Here is a 19,745-nt window from a genome sequence, read left to right on the forward strand (position 1 = left end):
TCAAACCGCTTGATGGGTGGGCAGATTGTTAAGAGCATATAATGGTCAAAAGAGACATAATGGTCTTTTCCCTCTCAAAGCTTTCAACAGACAACCAGGGGTATCTTGATCATTTGTATTAACCTGACATGTCAAGTTGATCTAACATTTTCAGTACCATCTCAGCTTGGCTTTGTCCTAATTGTCTATTTTTTGTCTCCTTCAATTTATCTATAAATATGAAGATTAAGACATCATAAAGCAAAATTCATCCTATTCATTTTTCTCTCTCCTTCTCGCTTTTTTACTAACTAATTTTTATTGACTTGTGCGTCTGAGCATAAATACAAAACACCCATTGTCTTTACCTTTTAACTTTCCTTCATTTTTGTATTTACAAAAGTACTCTAAGGTCGAAACTACTTAACACCAACAAATTGTTAATGAAATTAGTTTTTTACTGTTATCAAAACTTATGTGTTTCTTGAGTTGTTAATGCGTTGTTGATGGTGTTGACGTGGTAATACTGGAATGCGTTTGTGCTCTGATGATAATGTGGAATTTTTTATTGGCCATGTAGAGTAAAATGGATCTTTACCATAAAAGCTGAAAATAAAATTGACGATCATTTTTCCTCAAAAACATTGTCTTACAAAAATTCGTCACTGCCATCGCTGTCCGTCGACAAAATATAGCGGGCTGTACGTGGCTTTTTTTTTCATCAAAACCAAATCCGATGGCACCTTTGATCGCTAGAAGCCAGACTTGTGGCCAAAGTTTTCACCTACTGCCTGGATTGGATTACGATGAAAAATTTAGCTGAGTTGTTAATAAGCCCACTAAAATTCGGCTTGTACTCAAACTGGCAGTTTCTCAATCAATCATGTTTTTTCTGTAATTTAACGATGGTGGTTTTTATGTAGCAACTACTTGGTTTTGTTGATCAAAATTTTCCAATTAATGTCTGAAAACTCAAGAAATCTTTTGTATCGGTTAAAGCAAGCACCAAGGGCATGGTTTTCTGAACTAGTAAAATATCTTCTAACTCTTGGTTTTAGGGCCAGTCACGATCAGATTCATCTGATCTCTTAATTTTTAACCTAGACCATTTATTTTCTTCTGCAAGTTGATGACAGCAAATGGACCTGATCAATTACTAAGCAAGATTATTGCATCCTTATCTCTCATAAATTCTCTGTTAAAGATATGGGAAATTTACATTGATTAATTACTTTCTCGATCGGTTTTGAAGTCCTCTCAATATTCTCAACAAGAACTATTTCTATGGCAACATAAATACATTCAAGACATCCTTGCTTGGAATCAAAACTGTCTCTACTCTCTACTCCATTGGTTACCACTTTCTTCTCTTATTCTCAATTAGGACTATTGGCTGATCCAACAATATACATGCAGGAAAGTCTGCTACTGATGACATGTCCTTAATTTGCTGTGAATAATTAAACCTTGCTCAATACATGCAATAATAGTCTGCTAGTGATCTTGTGAAGGCCTTTAGTATCTATAACTTCATATAAAACCTATCCCCCAGCATCTTTGGAAAGGACAAGTAAGCAATATTAAAAAAAAAAAATTGAGTGGTAATTGTGGAAATAAAGCTTCTCCAGAAACTTCTCCAATCACCTGAAGGGAAAAGCTTTTTGAAAATGCAGATAGGGAAGAAAGCAAGAAAAAAAAAGCTCACTCCAAAATGAAGAAGAATAGTAGTCAGTTGAGAGAGGTGAGAGAAAGGGAGAGATGATGAGTTACCCCGAGAATGGGATCTTCCAGAGCTTGAAAAATGGCGGCAAACACTGAATCCATTGCCTTTGAAAAAGAATCGAAGACCTTTTGTGGGTTTAGTGGAAGTTTGAGAATTATTAGAATCAGATGAGGTTTCTATTTCTTATAAGATGAGATTCTTGGGTTGGTTTCTTTTAAGCAGCGGGTGCTTAAAGACCTTAAATTCAACTGTAGGTGTTTCTGCTTTTCACAATGCTGCACTTTTTCGACGGTTTTTTGGAACTTTCTTCGATGACTTTTTTTTTTCTAATTTTTACTTCTTTTGAAATGTGTAGGTAGAAGAGTGTTGGAGTAGAATCTGAATCGGGAGATGGAGATGAAGACTGACAGTGGGTTTCGACGTCGAACCAATCCTTCGATTTCGGAGCGTCTGACAAAAAATCTATAAGTTGAAATTCTAAAGACTTTTTATTACTGACAATTTATGTTTCGTTAATTTATGTTTTTCCATTGACTTTATTTTAAGTTGCGAGGATTCGGATTATGAGGTTTTACATGTTTGCATGTTAAGTATATTAAGAGTAAACTCTTTCAACAATAAAAGCAAGATTAAGTTTTTGGGTTTTCTGCAATAGTCTATCTAAGATTCAATTCTCATGGGTAATTTTCCTTTCCCCTTTTTTTCTTTCTTTGCATGTTTAGTCTACCCTTTTTATTTTGCTTTGCATGCGACTTTTTTGGGTTTATTAATTTTCAAAAGTTTTTGCTATTTCTGATTTTCAAAAGCATGAAAGTTGCTCCTAGGGCAACTTTCATACTTCAATATTTTGTATAAAAGTTGTTTATCTTGCTGGCAAAAAATATAAAAATGTCATATAGGTACATACTTGGCTTATTTGTATGATGCATTTACCTTTTTCATCGCCATAAAATATGTTAAAAGTCATTTTCTTGATTTTTTAAAAGCCATAATAATTTATTGCATTATCTTATGGCACTATCAGTTGTCATCTTTAATATTCTGCTTAAGTTTTAATGTAATATTTTAAGGCTAATTTTTCTGTCTATTAGCTTAATGCATCTTCTACAATGCTCATTGTTGGATGTTGTTTTCGTATGCAGGAATGAGCATCTGAGCACTGTTCAGCACCTTTCTGAGCTCCTCAGTTGTGGGATTGCCCAAGCCATGCAGATATTGATGAGAGAACTGATATTTGGTCGTTGGGGTGCACTTTATATGCAATAATGTAAGAACTAATGCTTATACATGCACTTATACAATGTTTGCTTTCTTTTAATGACCTTTTTATTGTTTTACTTTTTGTTTTTTTATTATCATTCATCAAGTTCTTTTGTTAAACAATATAGTAAGCAAAGTGTCTGAGCAAGTCTTGTGGCTGGAATCTCTTTATTGGTTTCCTTCTGGCTTAATCTAAGGAGTAGATTTTAAGTATTTGATGTGAAAGTTCTATAATGCTAAAACCAAGGCTATTGGTTTTTCATGTAGTTGTCCATTGGTGTCTAAGCCTTAGAAGATGAACACTAAAACACTTGAAATTATACAAATTCAAGCAATTCAGCAGTTTAAAGTAGCGTACAAAATCACACACAATGACTAGAAAGCATCTGGTCCTAAAATGAGTAGTCATGGCTTACCTTTTATGTAAAAAAAAAACCTTGTTTGCTTTAGTCTTCTTTTACCAATCTTATTTTGCTTTAAACTGAAGCAAAACACTCTAATGTGACTGTTCCATGCACAAATTCATTACTTTGTTTGCATCAAATTATTGTCATACTTTTTCGTGCTGATATTACTTTCTTTTCTAAAAATAAGATCAAATTATTGACATTGCTTTTCATGTTGATATAACTTTCTTTTCTAAAAATAAGACGAGATTTAACAGTAGCCAAAGTCACCATTGTGTAACTTTTTAGCTTAGTTCTGTGTTCCTCCTTTTCATATATGTACTATTTGAAATCAAAACTTCAACATTTAATCATGATTCTTAAACTTGTTATATAAGACCTAATGCTTGTTTTTTCAATTTAAAGGTAAAAAAGGAAGGAGATATACCCATAATTGTAATAGTAAGTTATAGTCCATGTAAGTATACTCATTTATGTGTTTACTAAAACCTACAAATATACATAGGAACTCATTGAAAGGAGCCACAAACATGTGACAAACCTTTATTTACAGCCGAAAAGTCTGAAAAGAAACCTGAGAAGCTGGGGTCGACTCACCACTCGACACTCACCAATGCCAATTACCATAGGCCTTCTGCAGCTGGGATGGTGCTAACTAGAAAACCAGTGACTATACCGCATCGAAGAATAGTAGTAGTAGAATATGTTAATTTGGGTCTGTCAACCTGATTTTGCGACACCATGATTGCACATTTTACCTTCCCTTTTTTGTTAGGAAAATGGGGTCCAGTCCCATGTAAGTGGTTTTGGACCAAGTAAAGGCCATGGGCCTTGATCTTTTATTTTACACAGAGCCCTAGCTACTTAATAAAAAAAGGAGGTGGGGTTGTTTTGTGTGTGTGTCGAAAACCAAGCAGAGAAAGAAGAAAAGCCAGGAAAAGCAGAGAGAGAAAAAGGAGAAGGGAGAGTTGGTTGAACGGAAGTCGATCCGTGGTCCGATTGAGTTGGAACCTTGTCAGGAGGTTTATGATTCAGAGTTTGACATTCTGAACGGTGAAGATCGGGTTTGAAGCTCTCTAGGAACAAATCCAGGGTGTATTTGTTGAGTCACTTATTTGGTGAGATTTCTCCAATTGTTTCTCTAGTTGTTGATTAGCTCTAGTTTTAGCTAGAGAAGAACTTTGTATAACTATTATTTGATAGTGAAGATTTTTCTGGCGGCCCGTGGTTTTTTCCCTCTACACTGGAGGGTTTTCCACGTAAATCTTGGTGTGCTTTATTTTTCTGCGCATTTGATTATTGATTGTTGTCTATTGCTTCTGTATTGTTGTGATTATTGCTTCAGGCGCAACAAGTGGTATCAGAGCGAGGGTTATTTTGAGACATCGATACAGAAGCAACCCAGGAAAGAAGTAAATTCTGTTTGAGATCATGGAAGGTGATACAGGTTCCATGATAAAATTGACAGCATCAAATTATTCAATTTGGAAGCCTATGATGGAGGATCATCTATACTGTAAAGATTTGTATGAGCCAGTATTGGGTGATTCGGCTAAACCAGCAGATATGAAAGATGAAAGCTGGAAGAAGCTAGGTAGAAAGACGCTGGCTACAATCAGAAAATGGGTTGATATCAGCGTGTTCCATCATGTAGCGCAGGAGTCAGATGCTCACATTGTTTGGGAAAAATTGGCAGCATTGTATGAGAGAAAAACAGGTATGAATAAAGTTATGCTTGTTAAAAAGATTGCAACTTTACAGTACAGGGATGGACGATCTGTTACAGAGCACTTGAGTGATTTTCAAGATATATTTAATCGGATGACTACTATGGAACTTAAGATGGATGATGAAATGAAGGCATTATTTCTTTTGGGTTCATTGCCAGACAGCTGGAATACTCTAGTTGTGACTGTTCTTAATTCAGCTCCTGATTATAAGGTGACATTGGAGATGGTAAAGGACAGTATGCTTAATGAAGAAGCGAGGCGAAAAGATGTAGACCCTGGGAATCAAGCTTTGGTCACAGAGAACAGGGGTAGAAACATCGACAGAGGTCAGGACTCAAAAGGCCGTGGTAAGTCTAAACATAGATCCAAGTCTAGAGGTAAAGTGAAGTGTTTCCATTGTGGTAAGGCGGGTCATATAAAACGAAACTGTAGAATCTTAAAGCAAGAGCGAAAAGATGAGAAAGGCAAGAGTTCAGATGATGGCAATGTTGCAGCAGTGAATTCAGATAGTGATTCAGTTACTTTGATTTGTACACATGGTGATTGTAATCATGTTAGTGATCCCGGCATTGAGTGGATAGTTGACACAGGAGCGGCATATCATTGTGTTCCTAAGAGAGAGTTGTTTACAACTTACAAAGCAGGAGACTTTGGTTGTACCAAGATGGGAAACAAGAGTGTGTCGCAGATTATTGGGATTGGTGATATTGTTGTACAAACTAGTACAGGCTGCATGTTGACTTTGAGAGATGTCAGACACATTCCAGATATGAGAATGAACTTGCTTGCTATTAATGTCCTTGATAAGGAGGGATATGAAAGCCGACAAAAGAATGGACAGTGGAAGCTTCTCAAAGGATCTATGGTAGTTGCAAGGGGAAAATTATGCTGCACAATGTATAAGACATGGATGCAATTGAACGGTAACCAGGTAAATACCGTTGAAAATGATGTTTCAGCAAACTTGTGGCACAGGAGGCTGGCACACATGAGTGAAAAAGGGTTACAGGTTTTGGCAAGGCACTCTCTCATTCCCTTGACCAAAGGTATGTCTCTCGATTCATGTGATTATTGTTTGTTTGGTAAGCATCATAGAGTTTCTTTTCGTAAAAGTTCTCAGAGAAAAGAAAATAGATTGGAATTAATTTATTCTGACGTATGTGGTCCCATTGAGGTTGAGTCATTAGGTGGTAGCAGATATTTTGTTACTTTTATTGATGATGCTTCACGTAAGATTTGGGTGTATATGTTGAAATATAAAAGTCAGGTACTGCAGTATTTTCAAAAATTTCATGCCATGGTTGAAAGGATGACAGGGTTACCCTTGAAGTGTATTCGAACTGATAATGGTGGGGAATACACATCTAAAAGCTTTGAAGAGTATTGCTCAAAGCATGGGATCAGGCATGAGAGGACAGAACCTGGAACACCGCAGCATAATGGTATAGCTGAAAGAATGAATCGCACCATTGTGGAAAAAGTCAGATGTATGTTGAGGATGGCAAAATTACCAAAGCCATTCTGGGGTGAAGCAGTCAACACAGCTTGTTATTTACTTAACAGGTCACCATCAGTTCCTTTGGGCTTTGACATTCCAGAAAGAGTGTGGACAGGAAAAGATGCTTCATACTCTCACTTGAAAATTTTTGGGTGTAAAGCATTCATGCATGTGCCGAAAGAGCAGAGATCAAAGCTTGACAGTAAAGCTACACAGTGTGTGTTTGTAGGATATGGTGATGAGGAATTTGGCTACAGGGTATGGGATCCAGTAAAGAGAAAGACAGTCAGAAGCAGAGATGTGGTCTTTCATGAAAAAGAAACCATAGCAGATCTTGAAAAAAATGAGAAGACTACACGAGTTACTGTTGAGTGTGATGTTTCAACACCGACAGGGATTTCACAGGAAAGAGCCACAGATGGTGAAAATGAGCCAGAAACAGAACTTGGGGATATGGATGAGCCAGCTACAGTTGGTGATGAGCCAGATGCTATTAGTTTTGAGCAGGGGGAGCAATCCTCTCTACCTGAGAGTGTTGAGCAGGGGGAGCTACCTTCAGCATCAAGTGATGTAGAGTCTCAGCCCAGAAGATCTACTAGAGAGCGCAGGCCATCTACCAGGTATTCAAGTTCAGATTTTATTTTAGTTACCAGTGAAGGGGAGCCAGAAAGCTTTCAAGATGTGCAGGCTACTCCGGATAGAGAGCACTGGTTAAAAGCAATGAAAGAAGAGATGGAGTCATTGCGAAAGAATGGTACTTATGATCTTGTTAAACTTCCAACAGGAAAGAGGCCATTAAAGAATAAATGGGTGTTCAAGTTGAAAAAGGATGGTGACAAACTAGTGAGGTACAAAGCTCGATTGGTAGTAAAAGGTTTTTCTCAAAAACCAGGCATCGATTTTGATGAGATTTTTGCTCCAGTTGTAAAAATGAGTTTTATTCGAGTGGTACTGGGATTGACAGCTAGTTTGAATCTTGAACTTGAGCAACTTGATGTTAAAACTGCATTTTTGCATGGTGATTTGCAGGAGAACATTTATATGAATCAGCCTGAGGGTTTTGAAGTGAAAGGGAAAGAGCACTTAGTTTGCAAATTGAAGAAAAGCTTGTATGGCTTGAAACAAGCTCCACGACAGTGGTACAAGAAGTTTGATTCTTTTATGGTGAGTCATAGCTATAAAAGAACAGCAGCGGATTCTTGTGTGTATGTTAAACAATTCTCTAATGGTAACTTCATTATCCTATTATTATATGTTGATGATATGTTGATTGTAGGACAAGATGCTAGTATGGTTTGCAGGTTGAAAGAACAATTGTCTAAGTCTTTTGATATGAAAGATTTAGGTCCAGCAAAGCAGATTCTTGGTATGGACATTATCCGGGATAGGAGAGCTGGAAAGCTGTGGTTGTCACAGGAAAAGTATGTTGAACGAGTGCTTGGTAGATTCAACATGCAACATGCTAAATCAGTTAGCAGTTCACTTGCCAACCATTTTCACCTAAGTAAGAAATCTTGTCCAGTGTCTAAGGAAGAGCAACTAGCTATGTCTAGTATTCCTTATTCTTCTGCAGTCGGTTCTTTAATGTATCTTATGGTTTGTACAAGGCCTGACATTGCTCATGCAGTTGGTGTAGTGAGCAGATTTCTTTCTAATCCAGGGAAGGTTCACTGGGAAGCAGTGAAATGGATTTTTAGATATTTGAGGGGTACCTCAAAAATGTGTTTGACTTATGGAGTTTCACAACCAATTCTAGAAGGGTTTACTGATGCTGACATGGCAGGCGATCTTGATGGTAGGAAATCTACTTCAGGGTATTTGTTCACTTTTGCAGGAGGAGCTGTATCTTGGCAGTCTAAGTTGCAGAAGTGTGTTGCTTTGTCAACTACAGAAGCTGAGTATATTGCAGCAACTGAAGCATGTAAAGAAATGCTTTGGATGAAACGTTTTCTTTTTGAATTGGGGTTGAATCAGAAAGAGTATGTGGTATTTTGTGATAGCCAGAGTGCTTTAGATTTGAGTAAGAATACCATGTACCATGCTAGAACAAAGCACATTGATGTTAGATATCATTGGTTACGTTCAGTGATTGAAGAACAGCAGATGCTATTGAAGAAAGTCCATACTGATAAAAATGTGGCAGATATGTTGACTAAGATACTTCCCAGGGAAAAGCTTGAGCTTTGTAGTAACTTGGCCGGAATGAGTTCCCTGGCCAAGGTAAGTTCCAAATGAAACTGCTATGGTGATGAATCTCCTCCTAATGGGGCTGGAGGGGGAGATTGTTAGGAAAATGGGGTCCAGTCCCATGTAAGTGGTTTTGGACCAAGTAAAGGCCATGGGCCTTGATCTTTTATTTTACACAGAGCCCTAGCTACTTAATAAAAAAAAGAGGTGGGGTTGTTTTGTGTGTGTGTCGAAAACCAAGCAGAGAAAGAAGAAAAGCCAGGAAAAGCAGAGAGAGAAAAAGGAGAAGGGAGAGTTGGTTGAACGGAAGTCGATCCGTGGTCCGATTGAGTTGGAACCTTGTCAGGAGGTTTATGATTCAGAGTTTGACATTCTGAACGGTGAAGATCGGGTTTGAAGCTCTCTAGGAACAAATCCAGGGTGTATTTGTTGAGTCACTTATTTGGTGAGATTTCTCCAATTGTTTCTCTAGTTGTTGATTAGCTCTAGTTTTAGCTAGAGAAGAACTTTGTATAACTATTATTTGATAGTGAAGATTTTTCTGGCGGCCCGTGGTTTTTTCCCTCTACACTGGAGGGTTTTCCACGTAAATCTTGGTGTGCTTTATTTTTCTGCGCATTTGATTATTGATTGTTGTCTATTGCTTCTGTATTGTTGTGATTATTGCTTCAGGCGCAACATTTTTAAGGTCAATTACCAAAGTTTGCAGGGCCATATCAGATACCTCTCACTTTTGAATCTAATCTTCTCATATCTGGGTCTTAATAAAGCTATCTCTGATCTTCTTTTTTCACGTATAAAAGTTACAAAGTGCATGGTAAGTAAAAAGAAAAAAAAATGAAAAACAAAGGCAGCTCATAGGAAAACAGGATTATTAGCGGCTTTTTAATAAGTGAACTTTATGCTGGAATTATTTTTGAGTGATTGATTCCTTATGTTTGTTTTTGGATTAGGACATCTCTTCTTTGTTGACAAGATTGGATTATAGTCATTATTATCAACTTATTTTCTTGGAACCTTGCATTACTAGCTGTGGGTGTTTGATTTTTTTTAGTCCTTTATATGAACAGAATATGTAAAGAAGGAAGATTGATTTGGTTGGTAGTTGTTGAGGGGCACTTATTTCCGATTCTGTCATTACATTCCAAGTATTGGTTAATGGATTAGGTACATGCAGCCAAAAAAATCTATCCGATGAAAGAACATACTATTTTGGGATGTCAAATCAAATTCTCTCCTAGATGCATTTTCAGGTCCGCATGGAAAGCAGACATTTTTATCTTCATATCTGGTAATATATTTCTAAGGGCTTCATGTTTTTGAATCCTTTTCAGTTCTTTGCTTCAGATGAGAGGATAAAGGCTGTCAGAAAGATGATAATGGCAGTAACAGCAGAACCGAAGAAAGCAGCTCTTAACCTCTTACTCCCTTATTAGAGATCTGACTTTGAGGAAATTATCCGTGCAATGGATGGTACTTCTGATCTTTTGTGCTTCTTTTAGAGCATGTGTGCTTCTTTTACTGTGTGATGTCAACCTGGTTGGAGCTTTGTTGGCGTGTAATATTTGCATAGAATATCTTATTGCCCCTTTTTGGTTTACATCTCTATTGATGAGTGTGAATTTCATTTTAATTCCAGGCCTTCCAGTAACAATCCGATTGTTGGACTCCCCACTTCATGAATTTCTTCCAGAGGGTGACTTAGAACAGATTGTAAGTGAATTAATTAACTTCAAAGACTGGCACGACCGAAGATGAAGTTTCTCAAGAATTGAAAATTTATCTGAAGTGAATCCTATGCTTGGTTTCCAGGGTTGCAGGTCAATATTCCTTCTAAGAACCTTTAAAGCTGATGGTATTTGTTTTCCTTTTCCATTTCTTAGCAATGGCATAGTGAAATAAAATCTTTTAAGTGATGGATTCTATGCTTAATATATTTTGATTATGACAACAAATTTCATTTCTTATCTGAATCTTTTGAAATAGTTTGATTTCTGATTTACATCAGAGTGTATGCAAATAATGAATGAAGCACAAGAAAGCTCCAAATGGAGCATAGGTTGGATTTGGAACCTTTTCTTCATTTTTCAGGTTGTGAATGAAAAAGCCAATGTGCGGGAAAATGCCATCATCACGGTAGCAGATAATGGAGGTCATGACAGTTGCATCACTGAACCACCAACTTACAAATCTTTTTCTTCTTATTTTGATGTGTGTGGTTGTTGAGTTACTTGATATTTCATTGCCTATTTTATTCTGCTGTGTTTTTAACAAGTAGTTTCATATTCTTTGCCTCTTACTTCTTCTAATCCAATGAATCTGGTTGTGACAGAACAAAACTGGCACATAGTTTGCTGTCTGGTAAATATTATGTTCCTGCGTCAGAGGTACACTGACTATATAAATACTCTGTTTGCCATAGTACAGTTGGTTTTTTACTGATTAATGAATTAATCGATTAATTGTCTGGTCCTTCAGAAAGATGGAATTGCTTCACCCCCAATAACAGATGATGTAAGCTTCCCGTTGTATACTCTGCTGAGTTTGTTCTGATCTTGGAGATTCTTAGATGATATCCCTGAATTACCAAATATATTGTTATATAATTATACTTGCAACCTAGAAGTTTCTAAGTAGGCATAGGTTTAATAATAGAATTTGTGCTATGCAATTTTAATATGCTTAACACAATTGTTTGTCTTAAATTATTGATAATTTTATATAATTTTCACTCTCGCAGCAAAGCTCAAGTTTGAAAGCTAGTATATACATAATATATGGCTAAAATGATAAAATGGCAGGAAAAAACCAAAACAAAACAAATTTGAAGGCAACCGATTATCCCTATTATTGTTCCAATACTTAATATTTTCTCTTGTTTGTCTTCAAATCCACCAATAATAATTATTTTTCCCTAAAGTGCAGCTGAAATGACCTTATTATTAAATCTTGAAAACTCAACTCCAAAATATATTTACACATACATGGTATGACAATTATATATATATATATATATATATATATTAGGATTATAAACGATTTAAATATAAATGAATAAATATATTTTTATGATTTGTTCATTTATTTTTAGAAATATTTGAGTTTGGTTCGTATTTGATAAGAAAATTATTTTATTTGTTTGCTTTAATTCGTTTAAATGATAAGATATTAACATATTAACATTTGATTCATATTTTGTTCAATTAAGTTAAACAAGTTTATTTATGAATATTAGATGAACATATTCAGGAATAAATGAATATATTTATAATAATAAATAAATCGTAATTAAATAAATTTTAAAATAAGATTAAGATAAAAGATAAAATTATAATTTTATTAATACTATTACAAATGAATAGTAAATAAACAATAAATAAATAATAAGCAAATATATTTTAAACGAATTTGTTTATAAATATAAACGAATCGAGTAAATTTTTATTCGTGTTTGATTCATTTAATAAAAGAACATAAAAATATTATTTAAGATTATTTATTAATTTTAATAAATGAATAAAAATTAAATATGTTTGTGAACAGTGCATTGAAAATTCTATTTGTTTACATTCTTCATTCTCACAACATGTCTATACATTAACACTAAATAATCATTGTAATAAAATACATGTATCAATAATGTATTTTATGTAATTTATTTCAAATCACTTGATCATTAAAGATTATACATTTGATTCATTCTAAATAATATGTATAATTATAAGAGATTATATAATATAATTTATTTTAAATCATAAAATTATTATAATATCCATAACCTATTTGAAAAAGTGACACTTTGAAATCTAAATAAGTTTTTTCATTGGAAATTAACCAAATAACTACTTTTATTTTTCTTTAAATTATCAACAATATTTCAATCAACAACTCAAACATCAAAAAAAAAATTTTCATTTAATCACTTTTATACCTCACTTAACCTTTGGATTTTAGCCCAAACACGCGAGTCAAAGCCTCAATTGGCAATGAATTGGAGTGGGTTCCGGGTCGGGTCGGTATTGGTCGGATCGGAAAACAGTTCCTCATTTCCTTCTTTTGTCTTTAAGTTATTTTCTTCTTTGTTTTTTTCCCCCCTTTCTCCTTCTTCCGAAACTCACCGTTTGGTGCCCCTTGTTAAAGAAACAAATTAAAATTTCCCCTTCATTTTTTCCGTTTCCTCTCTCTCCCATCGCCTCCTAACTCTCTCCTTCTTTCTCTTAAACTCAGTCAACGCTGCCCCGATCCAACGGCCGCCGTCACCTTCCGCACCACATTCTTCTCTTCAAATCAAAACCTGAAAATTTGTTTTACAAAAAGACTAAAGAAACAAGCTAGTTTTATTTAATTTTAATTCTTTGTTTGTTCTCTTTTTTATTTGATTTTCAAAATCAAAATGGCAACAGCAGCGGCAACAACGACAACAACAACAACAATTTCTCAGCTGTCTTGTTTCTCTTCAATCAACCGGAAATTACAGCTCTATCATCGATCAAGTTTTCGTCCATTTACTCGTCCCAAGGTAATTATAAATTTTAGATTAATGATTCTAATTGAAATGTATGGGTAATAAGTTGCTTAACACGTTGATCCTTGCCTTATTTATGTGTTTCGATTTCCATTCTACATTGAAATAAACTAAAAAACTTGTAATATTGCTCTTTTCTCTTATTTTGTTGGGATTAATTGACATTAGTGATTAATCTGTTTTCTATTATATGGTTAATTGTTTTAGATTCTGTTTTTTTTACTTTTATTGCTCAATTTTTTATTTTAAAGTTGCCTTTAAGGAATTAAAGCTTAAAAATTTTAACTTTTGTGAATAACAAAGAGCAATACTGTTTGGCATGAGCATCTTGCTTAGTTAATCAGTGCATGATCTCCTCCTCAAAAGAACAGGTTCAGATCCCCTTTCCCCAAATATATATATATATATATATATATATTTATAGAAACGAAAAGGAGTAATACTATTTGGATTGTTGTCTTATTCCACCTCAATGGAGTTTTTAAACTACGCAATTGGCGTTAAAAGTGTTGCATGTGTTCCATTAGAATAGTAGTTATTTTATCCGACAGTTGGACATCCGGATTACTCTCAAATGGCATGAAAAGTAATGAATAACAAGCACTCAGGTCTTTAACATTTCTCATAATGAAAAAGCATGAATTTACTTTAATTGAACAATTATGTTCAAATAATTATTCTCAGAATTAGATATTATTCTATTTTAACTATTTGGTTAGTTTAATTAAATATAATTTTCATTTATGCTCTTTGTTTGGCTTATTAGAAACTTTTAGGAAGTGAACAAAATAAATAGTAAAAAGTAAGTAGAAAAGCAACAACCAAATGAAGGCTTTCTTTTTCTTATTATTTTCATAAGTTTTCATGCTTTGATATTAGATTAGCAATTATGTTTAACTGTTTGAGGCAATTATATAATAATCATTCATTCTGCTCAAATATTAAGCATAAATGCAAATCAAACATAAAATCACAAAAAAGCAAGCAAATATTAGGGTTTGACAGTTTAATCTTATATTCTCAATATCTATATGAGTCTATGTGTATCTTTTTAAAGATTAAAGAAAATTGTTCATTGGAAACTGGAAAAGATACTAACTGCTTCAGTTTTCCAGTCATTTGTTGTAATGAGCGTTGATGGGCGTGGTGCAGAAGCTACTGGTTCCAAACTTAAAACCACACCAAGTTATGTGGCCGGGGAATCAAAACCATTTATAGAAGAGGTGCCTAAGTCATACCCAAATGCAGAAGGGCATTTTCCTGAAAATACAAGTGAGCCAGTAGAGGAAAATGGTATCATCCAACCGAAAAGGGCAGCAAAAATTCATGATTTCTGTTTCGGCATTCCTTATGGTAAGTGTAGAATAGGAGGCTCTGTTAATGTCTCTTTGCATGATACATGTTGAAATATTTACTGAATATGGTTTACATTGCTTGAAAAATCACTAGGTTGATCATTTATTTATTTGAAATTGCTTTCTCACAAGTATCCTTTTCTTCTTTTAAGTCTTCTTTCATGTCATTTTGTGGTTTTTGTATTATTTGTGCTTGTTACCGTATCAATTCATTTAAGACTTGGTAATCCTCTTATTATAGATTAATTGTCTCTTAAAGCGGCCTGCAAATGTTGTGTTTGTGTGTGTATGTTTCTTTTTTTTCTATGCTTGATCTTTATAGCATAGTTTCTCTTCATTTAATTTTTGTTCTTCAATGAATTATAACACAATCATATTCGCTTCTGAAAATTTGTAGTATTACTTGATTCAGGTGGTCTTGTTCTAAGTGGGGGGCTTGTTGGTTTTGTATTTTCAAGAAATCCTACTACCTTACTCTTTGGAGGTGCTCTGCTAGCCCTTAGCACCTTCAGCTTGAGGATATGGAGGCAAGGAAAATCAAGTTTACCATTCATACTCGGACAAGCAGGTATTTTGACTTTTCTATGCATTGAGGCATCCCCTGCAAGCAATTTATGGAAATGTCACCTTGTGATTTACAATTCTGTTTTATTGCTTATGGGAATGTTTGCTTTTGGGTGTGTATTTATTTATCATTTCGTGAAAGGAAAAGTTTAGTACCTAAATGAGAAGCCATTCTGTACAAACAGGACTTTGTTAGATAAGGATGCAGCAGTTCCCCTTCTCATTTAGTCTTTTAGTTAGAGAGCAACACATCTACTGAGGACCCATTCTATCTATTTGTTATAGAATACTCTTGAGCTGGAGTCTATCCGTACGCAACTGGCAAATCATGCTTTTATGAAGTCCATATTGTTGGCAATTTAATATTTATTGAGAGGAAAGGGGTTGGTATGCAAGACTGTGGCATTTTAGTGCAACAATTTGAAAAGGAAATGAACATTAAAACACAGTAAAAAGTTATTCCAAAAACTGGGGTCATCATGGTGGGTTACTGGGAATGGTATTCATCATGATTTGTAGAGTTGATGCAAAATTTGATAATTAGCCTGCCTTACACAAGTTGGAGTTTCAGTTTTTATTATAGGTCTATTGAATCAATGAGCAGTGTTGTTAGGTTTATAAACTACTTAGATTTGAGGAAATTTATTGCTTAGAAGTTTAGTTAATCCACATGGATGACTATGCATCTTCAGGTCAAGCCTGAAATGCAATTAGACACAATCATTTTAGCCACGCAACTGTAGGCCACTGTATGATTATTTTTATGAGTCGGGGAATGCATTTTCCAATTGCCATAAAATAGTGAGACACTGATGTTTAGAAACTAGTAGGGCTCTAAACATCCCTCAATCATGTGAATGATAAGTCATATTATTAGCCCAAGATTTTTGGTATGTAAAAATACTAGACGAATGTACCTGGATTTGGTGAAATGCTTTCCTATAGCATAAAGTGGGTTTATAGTATAATATTACAAAGTGGTTGCAAGCAAGTTTTAGAACATAAAATGATTAATAGGAGAAATACGACATCAAAGAGGTGAAGGGTGGGGATCAGAGAGAAGAGAGATGAAATTCTATACAAATGTGAATTGTTGGAAAAATGTGAGCAAGCTGCTGATTTGAACTAAGAGAAGAGAGAAAGTGAAGTGGAGAAGAAAAGGACTGAAGGTGGTCATAGTTGGGCACAACAAAGACAAGAAATATGAAATATGAAATACTTTCTCGCATTTCTCAGTGAGAGCTGAAGTTTATATCAGTTTCAACATGATTAAGAGACGTTACCTTCGAAGGCCATGATTTTGCTGATATAAGGTGAAGGATGGGACCAGTGAGAGGTGAGGGTTACATTTGCCATAAACCTGAAAATCATTGCAAAAAGATTATTCCAATATTAGAGTAAAAGGAAAGGAAAAGAACACCGTGAAGGAGATCAAAAAAAGGTGAAGAAGAAATAGAGAAGAAAACAGATAGCAAAAGAAAAAAAAGTGAAGGCTGACAATTAAATTGAAAAAAGAAGGATAGAAAAAACATTGAAATCAATAGAGAAAGGAAGAATAGTAAATAAAAAGAGCATTTGATAGAAACGAATTTTACCATTTAGTAAAAGATTAAACTGAAATAAAATTTACATTTTATGTTGGACTATACCGTAAATTGGGAGCTGTTCCAAAAAAGTCCAAACTTTTCATTTTTTTTTTTATTTTTTGAGAAACTTAACTGGTTTCTTATACCATCCTCCTGGATATTGTTTATTGACTGCCCACAAACTGAAGCAATTAGTATTATCATTGATACTTGGGAGGCTGTGTGAGGCAAATTTTCTGGTGCGAATTTTTATAAATTTGTTTAGCCAACCTGTTTTTCCTTCACTTGGTAGACAATCAAGGATTTATTATCAACTGAAGAAAGAAGCAAGGTGGGCGTACATTTCTTTGTCCTTTTCATGCTGTTAGTTGTGATATATATATATACACACATTTGGTTACATTGTATGTGATTCTAGGACATAAAAATGCAACAGTGTATCTTATTGCAGACTTTGCCATGTAGCAAAGAGACAACAACACATAGTTCTAGTGATCTTGGATATAGAATTTGGGCTCAAGAATATTCCCTAATTTATAAGTGCAGTTCAATAAAGATTCAACATGCTCTAGATAATAATTTCAATGGTGCAAAATGTCAGTAGCCTCTGATCATCAGTCGTAATGTGTATGCTGAATATTAAAATTTGGTGAAGGGGCTAGATCTTTGCCTGACGTTCATATATGTGCTAGGTGATTTACGATTTTGATAGTGCACCAATGTTCATTCTTATTTAGAGTGGATTACCTCATTGTATTTTGTTCTGACCTTGCAGCACTAGCAGCAGTCCTGTTCTGGAAGAACTTTCAGACTTATTCATTGGTACTTATCACATCAGTGCATCTTACTTGTTTCTATCTCTCGTTGATTTTCTTACTAACTTTATAATTGTATGTGGATGCAGTCAAAGAAGCTATTTCCAAATGCGTTTTATGCTGTCTTAAGGTATTAATCTTAAAGCTCTCGGTGTTTTTTGTTAACAAAAAAAGTTAATATCTTGAGCGACGCATTTTTTCTTTCGGATAAATTTTTGTATGATGCAGTGCTGCAATGTTGTTATTCTACTCATATGTGGTGATCTCTGGAGGGAACCCACCTCCAAAGAAGTTGAAGCTATCTGGCAGTCACCAATCATGATGAGACTGCTTAAAGGCCGTCTTAATAATATGAATGTTGGGGCCCTTGTATGATGTTGTATTTTGACTTGAACCAGATTTCAGGTGAATGAGCATTGTTTGTTTATCTATGCAAACTGCTGGTTAGCTACAAGTTGAGAATCCAACCGAAAAAACAAGCTAGAAGTTGAGAACACGTATTAGGCTATATAATGGGAGGTAGCCTTCTCTTTTCATATATTTTCTGAGAATTTGACCATATATTGTTTTCTATGGTTTGTGGGAAGTGACATTAATGGCAATTTACTGTGAAAAATAGAAATGTTTTCTTATAGCAATAATGCTACAGCTGACTAAATGAATGGTTTAGCCAAATTTGATATGCATCACCTTTTTTTTGTTTTTTTGGGTTCAATGAACTCGCTGAAATTTTCTAAGCTTGTTCATTGACCAACTTTTTTCTAGTCAGACTAGGGGTTAGATGTCCCAGCCTGATTATTTTTTGAATTCTCTTTTCTTCGGTTGAGCCAAGGCTGGTGATTGTGATTGTGTTCTTATACCAAGCTTAATACCTGCTGATTCGATTTTAGGGTTCTTTCTGTGCAGATATTAGGTGGGTTCATTTAGTCTTTGAATTATATCCTTTTTTTTTTATTAGTCAAAGGATGAAGAAATTTTCATGGCTGAAATTGGGCTCTGAAGTTAAATTCCAGGCCCATCTCCAAAACACTTGCATAGCTCTTCAAAAATCGGGGCTTCTCAACTCGATGCTTGTGGGCCCTTTCTCTATCGTTTCAACTTAGGACAGCCCAATAATGAGTAGCTCCCAATAATGAGTAGCTCCGATAAAAGACGAACGAAAAAAAAAAAAGACAGAGGGAGAGAGAGAGAGAGTAAAACTTATTCACATCTAATTTTATTGTTATTTTTATTATTTTTTCTATTGGAAGCCTAAAAACATCGGGATATAATAGTAAACAATATTTTCCAAGAAAATGTTATTTTTTTAAATAACAAAAATATTATTTTATTTATAATTGTTGTTGTATTTTAATTATTTGTTCATTTTTAATAATCCCTTAATATTATTTTTATTCTATATTTTGGCTTTGCGGCAACTTTTCAAAAGCAAACAGCAAAAAGTAGTAAAAGACGCAAACCGAATTTTGAAGCAAATTTTGTCAATATGTAATAGTTAAAAAAAACTATTTCAAAAAATATTTTATTATAAATTATTTTACAATTAAAAATTAAAAAAAAAAGACATGATGGAAAAAATAATCATGAAATTAAAATTGAAAATTTTTATTTTTTATTATGATAATTTTACTAAATATAACATCATATCATGAAGTTAAAATTGTTTTTTTTTTTCTTCTTTTTTTTTTTTTTTTTTTAATCTTTCTTCTCTCTTCCTTTCCATTTTTCTCCCCCGAACCGATGACGGTGGAGAATAAATCTATTCTACTGCGACGACAATTAGATCCAAATCAGTCACTACTGACATGGGAAAGAGATTGCAACGATGAATTTGGCTCTAATTGCTATTGCAAGACAATTGGATTCCAACAATTAAAATCATCAAATTAACAATTTCCACGTCTCATATTATTAATTAGAAGAGGTGTTAACTAGCTTAGTTTAACGACACTTGTGCCTTGCCCAAAGGCATCTACTTGGATTTGAATCATCCTTGCACTTCGCTCTCTCAAAGAAGTGCATGTCAGGTTGTAAATTTCATATTAATTATGTATTGGAGTTCGACTTGTAATATTCATATCATTTTTAATTTATAATTTTTTTGGAATATAATTAT

At 34.3% G+C, this 19,745-nt stretch overlaps 1 protein-coding gene and 1 long non-coding RNA gene across 11 annotated transcripts; both read left to right on the forward strand.

Annotated features, from left to right (window-relative positions):
• The first annotated feature begins 496 nt into the window (after nt 1-496).
• LOC149515123 (uncharacterized) lies at nt 497-11,522 on the forward strand. Of its 9 annotated transcripts, none has more exons than XR_016327690.1 (7): nt 497-1,952; nt 2,058-2,170; nt 2,845-2,969; nt 9,855-10,037; nt 10,132-10,257; nt 10,424-11,171; nt 11,263-11,522. It is a non-coding gene; the product is annotated as an uncharacterized LOC149515123 (long non-coding RNA). The 9 variants fall into 9 exon arrangements; XR_016327693.1 differs by having other exon boundaries at nt 9,952-10,037; XR_016327687.1 differs by having other exon boundaries at nt 498-1,952; nt 10,119-10,257.
• A 1,434-nt stretch (nt 11,523-12,956) lies between these two features.
• LOC111294972 (protein FATTY ACID EXPORT 1, chloroplastic-like) lies at nt 12,957-18,270 on the forward strand. Of its 2 annotated transcripts, none has more exons than XM_022888285.2 (6): nt 12,957-13,303; nt 14,425-14,662; nt 15,077-15,232; nt 17,590-17,636; nt 17,719-17,759; nt 17,858-18,270. In XM_022888285.2, the coding sequence occupies exons 1-6, from the start codon at nt 13,178-13,180 to the stop codon at nt 17,949-17,951; spliced, it is 702 nt and encodes a 233-aa protein (XP_022744020.2). In that variant the 5' UTR covers nt 12,957-13,177; the 3' UTR covers nt 17,952-18,270. The 2 variants fall into 2 exon arrangements, with proteins under 2 accessions (XP_022744020.2, XP_022744021.2); XM_022888286.2 differs by having other exon boundaries at nt 13,034-13,303; nt 18,028-18,270.
• Nucleotides 18,271-19,745: the final 1,475 nt, after the last annotated feature.

This window comes from Durio zibethinus, chromosome 14 (genome assembly GCF_047325235.1).
Source record: "Durio zibethinus cultivar Kanyao isolate XHJ-2024 chromosome 14, ASM4732523v1, whole genome shotgun sequence".
In the NCBI taxonomy this organism is placed as follows: domain Eukaryota; kingdom Viridiplantae; phylum Streptophyta; class Magnoliopsida; order Malvales; family Malvaceae; genus Durio; species Durio zibethinus.